Source organism: Papaver somniferum, chromosome 9 (genome assembly GCF_003573695.1).
Source record: "Papaver somniferum cultivar HN1 chromosome 9, ASM357369v1, whole genome shotgun sequence".
Classification (NCBI taxonomy): Eukaryota; Viridiplantae; Streptophyta; class Magnoliopsida; order Ranunculales; family Papaveraceae; genus Papaver; species Papaver somniferum.
This window is the reverse complement of record NC_039366.1, coordinates 57,219,584-57,232,651: the sequence shown is the minus strand read 5'-3', so window position 1 is coordinate 57,232,651 and position 13,068 is coordinate 57,219,584. Positions and strand designations below refer to the sequence as shown.

The following is a 13,068-nucleotide window of genomic DNA, read 5'->3' as shown; positions in this document are numbered from 1 at the left end:
AAAAAAAAAAAAAAAAGAAAAAAAACAAATCAACAGCAACCGCCTAATAAAATCTTGAACTTGATTTTTTATTTGTTTTTTTTTTAACTTAATAGCAACAGGACGGTATTAATATGCTTCAAAAGAAAAACAAAAATCAAATAAAATTAATTATCAACACAGAATCGTCTTGACTCTTGATCAGCATAGTTGAAACTAAATTAGTTCAGTAAGAATCTTAAAATGGTATAATTCGTTGTTCAAATTATTTAATCAGCTACTAGTGAGGATTTAATTACATTTTAAAAGAAAAGAAAGTTCTTAATTTAGAATGACATTAATAAGCTCATCAAGGAAGCAATTTCCCCGACAGCATGTTTGATTCCTAGGTCACGGACAGCAATTAGAAAAGATCATTTTACTCACTATACCTGATCATCTACTAATAGATCCTGTTAACCTCTCTATATTTCGCTTGATTAAAACATACATATTTTTTAGTACAACAATTCTAGACAGACATAAAAATAAAACACCACCAAACTGACTCTGACAATAGGAACCATTCCATGTAAGAATTTTTGTTATATGTACAGGCATACTGTCAACTCACATTCTAGGGGAACCTGAGTTTTACTTTTTTGGGCAAATTAATAAATTGACCAGCTTCCATCCATATATTTAATAAATCGGCCAAAAAATTTAAAACTTTTATAAACTGGCCTTTCCGTTAAGTTTTTCATCTGGTCCCACCGAAATGGTCCAACAAGCGGACTTAGTCAATTTTTGTGCTGAAATTACTATCATATCCTAAATCGAGAGATGTGTTAATCTCATTCATTCATTCATTGTTCCAGTTCCCTTAAAATGAGATGAAAAGAAAGAACAGCACTTGCTGCTATTATTACCCCAAACCAGATCGAGGAACCGACAGAGAATTGAGAGAAGAGTAAGTGAAGTCGATCGGGTCTGGTGGTCTCTAGACTTCCGATTTAAGCTTGGGTTGTTGTTAGTTCGAGAAAAAAGTAAAGAATTGTTGTTTCTGCTGTCGAATCGATCTCATATCTTGGGGGAATCGAAGGATTTGATGGAGAGATTCTGAATATGGGGATTCGATGCTCTAGTGAATCAAGATTAAGAAGAAGATTGAGGTCATGATGATGAATATGGTCACGGGTTTGAGAAGAAGCTCTGCTGCAATTCTTATAAAAAGAAGAACAGATGGGATGATGTTGATTTGAGATTATGAAACGAATTAAATCCAGAGACGAATTAAAAGAGATGAATTGAGGGCTTTTGAAGAATTTAGAGATGGGTTCTTGTTGGTTTCGAGTAAGGGTTCATAATTGTTCATTTCTTAGATGATTTTTTTTTCAATTAAGATAGGTTAATTCGGGAGACGTAGACAAATTTTGGGTAATCATTCATTGGATTTCTGTTCAATTTGGTTTGATTTCAATGATTTGCTAGCGTTCCATGGAAATGAAAAATTACAGGAGAAGAACAGAAGAAGAAGATGAGTGCTTTTCTCTAACACGGCCGAGTCGCGGATTGACTAGGTTATAAAAGGTCCAAAATACCCTTGACTCGTGTTAACTTAACTGTCGTTACTGTTTTTTTTTAAAACGGGACGGAAAAATTCTATCTCGGCTATTTTATAAAAAGATTCAAAAAAACGGTCACTTTCTTAATTATGTGTCGAAAAGGTGGCCACTTTATTAAAAAGCCCTTTTACTTTTGCACAAGGAACAAATGATTGAAATATTCCAGTAGTCCATAAGATAAACAAAATCAGATTTTGGACTGAAACACACCTACCAAGCAACTGAATCCAGAAATCGTCGACCCCGATTAGCTCTAGCAGATCAGATGTTATAAATGACTAGCAGATCAGATGTTATAAATGACTGCAAAAATGTCATCTTTTTAACGGTTGGATGGTGAAGATTTTTTAATCCAGAATTAGAGTTTAGGGAGAAAAATTGCTACTATTGACAAAGGCAGATCACTAATTAGATTAGGGGCCTAAGATAAATGAGACGAGGCAACTGATCAAAGATTATTTTTCCGGATTGTGAGGGATACTCTCATGAAGATTAAGATGTGTGTCTTCACTAAAAGTCAAAATAAAATATTAAAATTTCGCTGATTGAATAAAAAAAAGAGGTGCGGTCAGTATGATTACGATGGATTCTCCAATGGTCTGGAAACGAAATGAGCTAGCTCTCTTAATACATGAATTAAAGCAAAGTTAATGATATAATATATGACAACAAATCGCACCACCAATATATAAATTTTAAGAACTCCCGAGAAACTTCTAAAGAAAATCTTTACTCAGCACTTCTCCTGCAGTTTCCTTGGGCTGGGGACACATCGAGATGGTTCGCGTTCAACCTTGGCCTAGTTTTCTTTGCCTAGATTTTTTTCAAGGGAAGACCCTAGGTGTAGGGAATTGAGACATACGATGACTATGCTAGCAACGTAAATGATTGATTTTCTTCGTAAAATTTTCATTTCTATCTATAATCCTAATGCAGTGAAAACATGAGGCAGCCTGATTTCAAGTGTATCAACTTTCTTAATCCTAGCTAATCTTATTTGTCCATGTGATGGGGGACAAGGGTATACAAAATTAATACATTCTGATATCCAACTAATCAAAAACTGGACAATTAGGATCATCTATCGAGTGGGAGTCCTTGGCTTATAGTACAATCCTAATTAGTAAGACAAGTTAAAGATTGTAGACTCTAGTAGTTTACTGAGTCAGACCGACAAAAAAAAACTATTGGGCAAGATATAGCGTAAGAACAACTGTTCTCAGCAACTTCCCACCTTCTGAGAGAGAAAACATTAACAAACTTTCATGAAAGTGATTCACTGGAGCAGTTATCATCTGCTCCTAAAATACATCAAAGTTACATTCGAAGTTTGCTTGCATAAATGCTACCTAATATTAAAAGTAAACTAAACTAGGAATCGGGTGCAAATTCAGACAATGACTCATCCTTGATCAAATCAGACACAAATGAGCCGTGTTTTAAATATTTTATTTCACACCAGCCTAACGGAAGACATCATGGTGTGGCTTACACGAGAAATATGGTGACCGATGTACCTATTTGGCTAATTCAAGATTGTTCTTCTGTTTTTTGAGAGAAAAAGAAAAACATTTTAGAAACTGGGATCTCTAGTATGAAGCTTTGGCCAATAAATCAGACTGTGCCAGAGAGTTAATACAACAAATTGTATAAATGAAAGACAGGCGTGAAGATGGTAATATTTGCCCTGCATTTAAGAATTTTCCTGAATGATTATCCCGGCAATTTATTTTGGCGCTTCACCACCTGCAGTAAGACAGGATCATGGGCAAGTAAAAATCCATGTGATATCCTTTCAGAAACCTGGCAATTACTCGACAATGAGAACAGACTACCCTTTAATAGACTGAAATATACAGATACTACTATTGGGGTTGGGCAATGCACTTGCCTCTTTCAAACTAGCGGAAACTGCTGGGTCGTTGAATCCCCTGACTTATTAAAGGTTACTACGGATACCCCAGCATCAATTTACTACGAGTGGCGAACTATCAGATTTCACGAGATTCAACAAACACTGAAGTCGTCCTTGGGGGCACGGTAAAGCTCCCAGTGAAGGCATTATAATTTGAATATTTTACTACCTCATCACCAGACATCAGCTGCGAATATTCCAACACAGAAATCCTTGAATGCTTAAAAACATATTTGCTTTGGTCAAACTTTTCACCTAAAAAAAATAACTCCGTCATTCCTTTTGAATTCTAATAGATTAACCATGATGTCACCTGTATGGGATGTAGATCAAGAGTTCTTGTACGAAGAGCAGGGCTTGTAAATGTGACCTCCCTCGGGTTTGCATTGAAGGCCACAACAATGTAAGAGTAGCTGTTGGATCAAAAGAAATGCAGCAGCATTGATAACAAATAGTAAATGGTTATGCTAAACAGAGAAGTCAATCCTACGAATAAATTAACTGACTTTGGATCTAATTGGGTCAAACCCGGTCTGCCTTTATGACTGTCTTCAATGCTCATTACTATGAGCCCGGGAACTGAAGATGGACCCGTATTGTGAAAACGTACCCTTTCCTGAACAAAAAAAGGACAACACCAAGGTGAATAAACCTAAAAAGATTGTATCATTGCTGTAAATCAGTTCAATACAACTCAAAGTTTGTATAAATTTTTTAGCTCGTTTCCCAGCTCATTCCAATCAGTTCTTAGGAACTTTAGCCAAGCTCGATCTCTAATGTGTTTGGTTTGTACAGTTCATGACTGGCTTGTCTGTCATCTCGAGACAGCTCAATTTAGCTTTCTCGGGCTTTTGTTTATGATCAGCTCATATTACTTAAACATTTCAATTTTAGAAGTTACTAATGAATTTTAGCCAAGCTTGATGTCTAGTGCCTAATGTATTTAATTAGTACTGAATTTTAGCCAAGCTTTATCGGTTCTTAGGGACTTCAGCCAAGCTTAGACTCTAATGTGTTTGATTCGTACAGTTCGTGAATGGCCAGTATGTTATCTCGAGACAGCTCATATTACTTAGTATTGAATTTTGATTTGATTATATTTAAGTTGGGCAAGCTTTAAGCCAGCTAAAAAATTCTCCAAGATTTAGCTTGAACTATAAAATTTCAATCCAGGCGATGTTGGCGGCTTTGATTCTTTATCCCCATGCAGTACACTTATTCCTTTTCATAAAACATAAGGTTTAATTCAGTTTGCTTTATACTAACACATGTTGCGTAGCCAATCGTACTCAATTTTGCTGGCACCTTATGACACCATATCCCTCTAGATGAAACTGATAATGAAACTATATGTGGCTATTTCATATTTTCTTACGAACGAAGCCAGATAGTTGTTCTAGTGATGAATTTAATGATCAGACAGGCTAGAGTATGACCGACTTTTCTTCTTCAAACTTTGAAGCAGGTGGAACTTCTGATGTATTTCCTCGTATTGCTGCTGAGGGTAGGCTCATGAGTCACAGTGACCAGAAAGCCGTGGGCCCAAATTCCTATGCTTAAGTTATGGAGTGGTTTGTGTAACTCCAGTGATCAGAGAGGAACATCCAAGATACTTTTTTTGTGCCTAATATCTAAGAATAAGTGAGATTTGTGTGAACAGATATATGAATTATCTAATATTATCTTCAAAATAGGACAACAAAAGATGCAAAAAAAAAAACAAAAGCAGATTAATCACGAAATAGCTAACCTGGATTTCATTTTCTGTCCGCAAACGGAAAAGAGGTGAAGAGTAACGCATCCTCAACAAGTTCAAGTAATTTTCCACTGCAGCGAGAATATGACTCTTTTTAGGCTTAAAAGAGGGATCTGCCAATCTTGGTTTAATCCTAAAAAAGAAAAGAAGCAAATGCTGGTCAAAGACACCCAAATCTTGAGTAGATTACGATGAAGTAGACCTGCTAACAAAATTTCATGTTGTTTCACATCTTTGTGCTAAAGGAGTTCATTCAGCCCCGAATGCCAAATGCATTTCCAATTACAATAAATGTTAAAAAAACACATGATGAACGGAGTGGAGTACATAAGCTAGTAATCCAAACAAACAAGCGACTGAAAATAGTGAACGCTTACAGGGGCCAGCTTCTCTCGTTTTTCCCTTTGGGAGGAAGGCCAACAGCCCAGTTGTTTGTCTCATAGCTGAAGTCCAGCCTGAAATAGACAAAAAGTACCGATAATCAGAGACAAAACAAGCCAGACACAGCTGCAGAGAAGTCCCACTGGACACTGGTATACTGTAAGAAAGGTTTAATTCTTGATGAAAACTGTGTATTATGTTACCAAGGGATATATTATCCGGGAAGAGGCACACCAAAAAATATTTTAGGAGTACTTTTTAGGATGACATTAGTACCATAGATAATTGAGTACCTGTTGAACCAATCACCAGAATTGTACGAATCGCGATCAAGAGATTTTGAACGTAACATCTCATCGCCACAATGGAAGAATGGTACTCCCTAGAACAGAAATTCTATTAAATAATATGTAATAATTAAGTAATATCTTGTTCTACTTTATAAATAATTAAATTAAATTAAGCAACTACGGCCAAAAAAAAGAGACCTGCGAAAGTGCAATTATACTTGTTGCTAAATGATTTAGCCTGCACCTCTCATCTACAGAAATATCCATAGGTGTCTGAAATAATTGAAACAAAAAAAGGAATAAATACCAAGCCAAGAAAGACAATCCAAATATTAATTTGAAAGGAGCCATAAAAGAACAGTAAGCACACCTTTAAGCTTATGATGTCAAACAATGTTTCATTGTCATGAGCAGAGACATAATTAACCTGGAAAGTACATAAATTAACTCCAAAGTGTTTTGGTGTAACCGTGTAAGAGATTGGATTACATTAATAGAAACTCGTTGTACCGCCAATTTAAAAAAAAATACACAGAGATTGGAAAAGAATTACAAATGCTAGTTTCACAACTTTCACTTAAATATTTGATTAGGACAGGGAAAAAGAAGAAATAGTGGGTTTGTACTCACAGTTTCTGAGGGACATAGAGCATAAGCAACCGGTGATCCATCATGAGTTAGAACTTCAGATCCCTTAACCTAAGCAAGAAATTATCAGATTACATGAATGAAAATTCCTGTATTTTATAGAACAGTAGCATTATCTCATTAAGATTCAAATGATTTCACTACGAGGATATGTGACCAAATACATGTCCGGCATTGTCCTTTAAAATCTACCAATAAAACAGAAACTATCCGTTGAAATCTGATTGCTTTACCTCTTCTCCTTGATGACTGGTTAAAACAAAATCCCTCAAGTTTCCAGCCATTGCGACCTGAGTCATGCAAAGAAATTTCAAAAAAGGTGGTAAATTGCAAGTAAGACCTTCTTTTTTTTTTAACTAATCTGTTTAGTTGTTCATTCAACAAGTTTACTTTGCTGAGGAATGTAAAAATTTGTGAGATTTTGGGATAACGGTTTGCATCAGAGCTTGAAACTTCTCATCAAAATGGATTATCAAATTCACCTGGATGTGGTCCTGGGATGCTGAGAGCATCTTTTCTACAACAATCTTCGCACCGTGGTCATGTCCATTAGGCTGTAAAAGCAGAATAAAAGCTATGATAGTTAGATTCTTAACAAGCATATGACATGAACAAGATGAGCAAATTGGATAACATGCTGTTCACAAAACTGCTACACTTTTAACAAACTCAAAGCACTGCTACGAAACCTACAAACAAGTCCAAAGCGGTGATATAAGGTATGACCTGAGCAGAACAAATACTCTTGTAAAACAGTTGTTCAGAGATATGAAATATCATATCAAAATGTATATGGGTTATTAAAATTAGATACCCTACGAAATAAAAAATTCACAATGTAACCAATGCCACGAACTATTCCCAGTAAAGTTTGTAAATTTCTCTATCAGATACACGAGAATCCCATAAAAAATGTCGTCTAGTTAATCTGAAAGCTCAAACTATTTTTGTGGCCATACTGTTGATTAAGTTCTATCCTGTTTATATTCATACAGCAATGTTCAAGAAAACAATGTTTTTATATATGTTCTAACCAATAAACTAAAAATTCATTAATAGGACATTTTCACCTGGAAAGATAGACCAGTCACGAAGCCTTGTTGTAGCGGGTGACCAAAAGGAGATCCACCAATTAGGGCGTCTCGCATTCGATCATTGAAGCTGAAAAGACATTTAGAAGAAAAAACGCATGATGTGAAAATGTTCTAACACCCATATTCTGAATCTCAGACACGGACTGCTATTTTTGAGGCAACTAAACTAACACTTGGATATTTCTCACTAGACTATTAAATTCAACTTTTCAAAAGCAGTACAGTACACCCAACTCATTGGTCATCATATGCCAGGATATGACTAGGATGAACCACCAGAGCATTCATCTAAGCACTTTATATCCAGAACGACCTAGTGCACAGCCTTCAATTTCCTATACCGACGTATTTACAGACCGAGTTCATGCCTTTGCTCATCTTAGCACTTTTTATATCCAGAACGACCTAGTGTCCAGCCTTCAATTTCCTATGTCGGTGTACTTACAGACCGAGTTCATGCCTTAACCAGCATATGAGAACGGAAAATTAAGAAAAATGACTTGAGAATATTGCCTTCCAATACTGGTCCCACAAATGTTGAACTGTGATGCATTTACTCCACGCCCATTTTTAGCTACTTCACCAAAGTCCCATCCTTCCCCATATCTGACAAAAGAAGCTTATGAGCCAACTCGATGTGATCCAAAAGAAAAAAAGATTAAATAGAAGATATATAGGCAGCCCAGAACCATATAAAATGTGTGCAAGCACTGCAAGGTGTATCTGAATAACAGGTGCAACCTTACATATAGATCTTAGTGCCATCAACTCCACTTTGATCCTTTGTTAGGCTGCGGAGAGCATTTTGTGCCTTTAGCTGTGATACCCAAGCACACAAGAGGACACGTTAGCCTTTTTAAATCCATGCAACACCAGGTTTATCATGTATATTAATATATATGAAATATATTAGGTTTTTGAGTTCTAAATCAGAGTAATATCCTACTAAACAAACAACTTCTGGTTGCTGTTTCAAAATAAAATATACATAGCGGAAATACCGCTGCAAGATATTCTTTTTGAAGAACAGATGCTAAACCAAAAAAAAAAAATTACTTAAAATAAGAAATTGTCCTCATACGACAAGTGGGAATGCACCAGTAAACGCTAGAGACGGAACCAGCATCAATCTTTGTGACAATTTCATCCGAGAGTTCTTTTTCAGCACTTCTTATATATATCAGCCAAAGAATTACACATACCATGGTTCTTTTCATTATATGCCCCATGAGATCGAAGCGGAACCCGTCAACCTGATAATACAGTCGTACATACGAATTAAGTCCATTTACTTATTCAAAATCTAGAAATTACCAACAACCATGACAGCAGCCAAAATAAAGGTGAAGAAAAAGAGGTTCCTACTAGCATGACCCGTGTGAATGTCACGGAAACCTACATGCAGAATAAGACTATGTAGCAATATCTACCATAAGGTTTGCACCTATATCCACTATGGAAGTGGTTCTACCCATCAACCAAAATTTTTCCCTTTTCGAAGCGATGGATTCACCTTGTAATCAACTGCCCAGCATAGAATATCATCAACTATCAGGCGCTCTACCATAAAATGCTCACTGGCAGTATTGTTTACACATGTGCTGTTCTCAATATATCCATCAAAGCTCCTTCGCAGATAGTATCCTGGAACAACCTATAAAAGAAAACACGTTAGTAACTAATCTTGAAAACAGAAAAAAATGTGGTTTACTGACAACACGCCACAAACTCTCTCGATAGAAGCACAACTAAATAATTAAAGTGTGACCTTGTCAAGCACAGAGTTGTCACCATGAGGTCCACTTCCATGCAAATGATTATACACAACATCCAAAACAACACGAAGTCCAATGCGATTAAGTGACTGCAATTAAGATGAAAAACAGATATGGAAGAATTATTATTATGATTATTATAAAACCAACTATAGATAGAAAGCATAAAGTATTACGAATCTACAGCTCTCATGATAATAAAAAAACATGCAGCACACAAAAGCAGCACCTGAACCATCTTTCGGAACTCAAGAGTACGACATGAACCATTCGGGTTGGTAGCATAGCTACCCTTAGGAACTCCCCAAAGCACAGGGTTATACCTGGTTAAGAATGTAACAAACATTTTGCCAATCAGCATACTGATAAAATTAATATTCACTAGTTTCACAAAATGTATACAAAGTTAAAATATCCTGTCTTACCCCCAGTTAAACCCGTCCTCGTCTTGGATTGCTGTAACTTGAGCTTGTTGCTCGTCAGAATCTGGAGGAAGCGCTGCTAAACTCTCCACATCTGTAGGTGTTTGCCGATTGATCACAGAAAGATAACAAAGAGAAGGACTTTAACCGGTATCTTTTTGCAATAGCAGATTGAGAAAAGGCCGAAAGGGTTACAAGAACTAAGACGAAAGCATGAAAAATGAACTTGTTGCCTTTCAAAGAATGAGGCATAGTAACAGAAAAAAGAAAATTTACTAGCATAGTAGCATTCAGTTGAGAAAGTTAAGGTGAAACAAGTTCAGATTTTAGAAAAATATATTTATATTGAACCCCAAAGTTGTCTATAAGTAGTTGATACCAACCCATGCTAGAGAGAAAGAAAAAAACAGGAACTTATGATGGTCAACGAGTACAAATAAAAGTTATCATCACGACATATGAGATAGATGCGTGAAAGTTGACCAGTAAAACATATATAATGTATACTGTATACCTCTTAATATTTCGTAATATCACATTGCACAGATCTTATTGGTAACAAAACCTTACCTACAAACTTCCATTTCTCCTTTTCATCAGCTACATCAGCGAATTGGAAGGTTGGCAGCAGATGCAAATGAGTAAGACCGGCACTTTGAAGTTTCTTCAGATGACGAATACCAGCTGAATCCTGTGAAAACAGAATGTTTTGTTACACTTAGTATTACACTGTCAAACTTTAGAACCACACTCTTCCGCGAAATCTTCATCCAAAGAAGATATGGTTGATAATCCAACATAAACAGATGCAGGAAAATATGCATCCAACACGCAGAACTGCCTGTATCTCTAAATAGAGACAGAACTGGGAGGAAACGAATTATGATTACCTCTGAGGTAAAAGCAAGATAACCACCTTGGATGTCAGGATTCACAGTGTGGTCATTGGCACTGCAATTGCAATAGTTGTAAATTAACAGGAGGAAAAAAGCTAACAAAAAGACAGATTTGGGATTCAATTATCAGATTTTTTTTTTTATCACATAACATTGTATAGGCAAAGCAGCTCGAAATGCATCTCAACTAACCTACATGGATGAAAGAGACTATTAACCTGAAATCCCTTATGTGCAGCTCATAAATACTGATATCCGAAAAGGAAGAAAGCTCAGGTTTCTCGTCTGACAGCATATCCCATCCACCCGGTTTTATACTATCACAACTAAGATTAACCAATAATGTCCGTTTACCATCTGCAGAGAGCCTGTACCAACAAGAAACAATAATAAAGTTATACATAACCTTCGCAACTTTATAGATTAAATAGAGCTAAGAATTTGAAACTCTTAAAACCATGACAGTTTCCCAGGACAAAAAATGAGTTGGTTAACAGTGACAGCATACCCTCTAGCGTAAGGATCGTTGGCGATGCATGTTTCAACTAGCGAAGTGCAATAATGGTAGACAGAAACTTCATATACATAATAACATCCTTCCCAGGATTTTGGTCCATGAACACTCCAAACACCATTTACCTCATCAAGCCCAACGATTTCTATTGGACTGCCACCACATGGGTCCCTATATATGTGAACACGTATAGCCTGTTTTTTCATTATATAAGGCAAAGAAACAAAAAGATAATGTAATATAGGTGAATGAAACCAAGATGTTCTGCTAAGTAAAATGATCTACTCCACTGATATGTAGATGCATAACCAAAACTAATTTACTTGAGCAGTAGGAGCCCAAAGGTACAGAGAAACAGCCTCTTCTGAAAAGACAGCACCAAGTGGTCCACCGTAAGAGAATAAGTCATCTAAAACACCAGGGAGCTGCAAACCAGTAGCATTAATGCATTGTCCATCAGCTGTATAAATAAAAAGTTTGACTACTTATTAGCTGTAACCAAAGAGAAGAGGGCCAAACAACCCTCTAATAACCCCAAATTGGCAAATTCTAATGGTTTAAAACACATCTTTTAGCACATACTTTAAATAACATTGTTTCAGGTATAATGGCAAGAAAACTACCTTGAATTGACACAACTGCTAACTGGCACTTCAGTAGGTTCTTGGTATCTACACCAGGAGGAACTTTGAATGGTTTATAATGTTGAATATGGGGAAACTTTTCAATTACCTGGTATGAAAAGTAGGAACAAAAATTCGAAATTAACAACATCCTAGAGAAAAAGAACACCATCAATGAATTGTTTTGCACATTCGGCAAACCAGCTAAGTGAAAATTATGAATCAGAAAAATCAACAAATATTGCTCACATCAGCCGGGAGACAACCGCTATCTGGTTCGAGTTTCACTTTAATATCATCACCTGTTAGCATATGATTCCAAAACACAAATTATGAACACGAATTACGATCTTATAAATAAAATTGAAGTTCCAACTTAGGCGGAAAAAAAAACAATAATTACAGTGTGAACAGTTCAGAATTTCAAACCTTCAATGCCGTTGCCAGTAGCAACTAAATTAGCAGTTTCACTAGCGTACAAGTAACAAGATCCATCTCCAATATCAACATCCCAAGCAATTACTGATTCATTTACCCAATAAGCTCTTGAACGTGACAAATCCCCCTGAAACTGTTCAACATTGACCGTTCTCAAACAAATATCATCGAAATTTCAGTGAAATAGTAAGAAATCAGATGTTAAAAGAGAGAACTAACATCTACAGATGAAACCTCTTCAGCAGCCATGGATACATCAGTAAGACAGTGAAGAAATTTGTTGTTGAGAGGTTTATTAATTAATTTCGGTGAGGGATTTGGTTGATTTAGAGACAGAAACTGGAACTCAGAGTGAGTTCGATTCGAGTGGCGGGGATGAAATGATTTGATTGAATAAGAAGAATTGGTGATCGTAGAGAAGAAGAGAGAAGAGAGTGGCGAAGAAGAATAAGAAGAGAGGGAAAAAGAAATCGATGGGATTTTTGTAATCCCCATTTTAATATAGAGATTACTTCGTTCTTTTTCTTTACCTGTGTTTCTCTGACACTTGTTTACAACTTTACAAAAGAAGGGTTTTAGAGAGATTCGACATCCCGCCGAACTTTACCTGGAGACTACTTCGCGATAATGTTATCCCAAAAGAAGACCGCAGATGTTCACAGGGCCAACAAAAGCTATATACAGGGCCGAAATTCAATTGACTTTTGTCTGTGCTCATGGACCAAAAAGCAGA

General features: G+C 36.3%; 1 protein-coding gene across 1 annotated transcript; it reads right to left on the bottom strand.

Annotated features, from left to right (window-relative positions):
* Nucleotides 1-2,972: 2,972 nt before the first annotated feature.
* On the bottom strand, nt 2,973-12,949 carry LOC113309409 (pullulanase 1, chloroplastic). The gene is made up of 29 exons (XM_026557839.1): nt 12,555-12,949; nt 12,327-12,468; nt 12,147-12,199; nt 11,898-12,006; nt 11,598-11,734; nt 11,269-11,468; nt 10,979-11,128; nt 10,755-10,815; nt 10,435-10,555; nt 9,868-9,958; nt 9,672-9,765; nt 9,436-9,531; nt 9,181-9,321; nt 8,870-8,920; nt 8,414-8,484; nt 8,181-8,273; nt 7,644-7,734; nt 7,056-7,127; nt 6,807-6,863; nt 6,556-6,624; nt 6,296-6,352; nt 6,124-6,198; nt 5,929-6,017; nt 5,632-5,709; nt 5,249-5,387; nt 4,005-4,114; nt 3,812-3,911; nt 3,475-3,685; nt 2,973-3,329 (listed from the first exon to the last, which is right to left on the bottom strand). Exons 1-28 carry the CDS (start codon nt 12,828-12,830, stop codon nt 3,575-3,577), a joined length of 2,934 nt encoding a protein of 977 aa, XP_026413624.1. The 5' UTR covers nt 12,831-12,949; the 3' UTR covers nt 2,973-3,329; nt 3,475-3,574.
* Between the last annotated feature and the right edge of the window lie 119 nt (nt 12,950-13,068).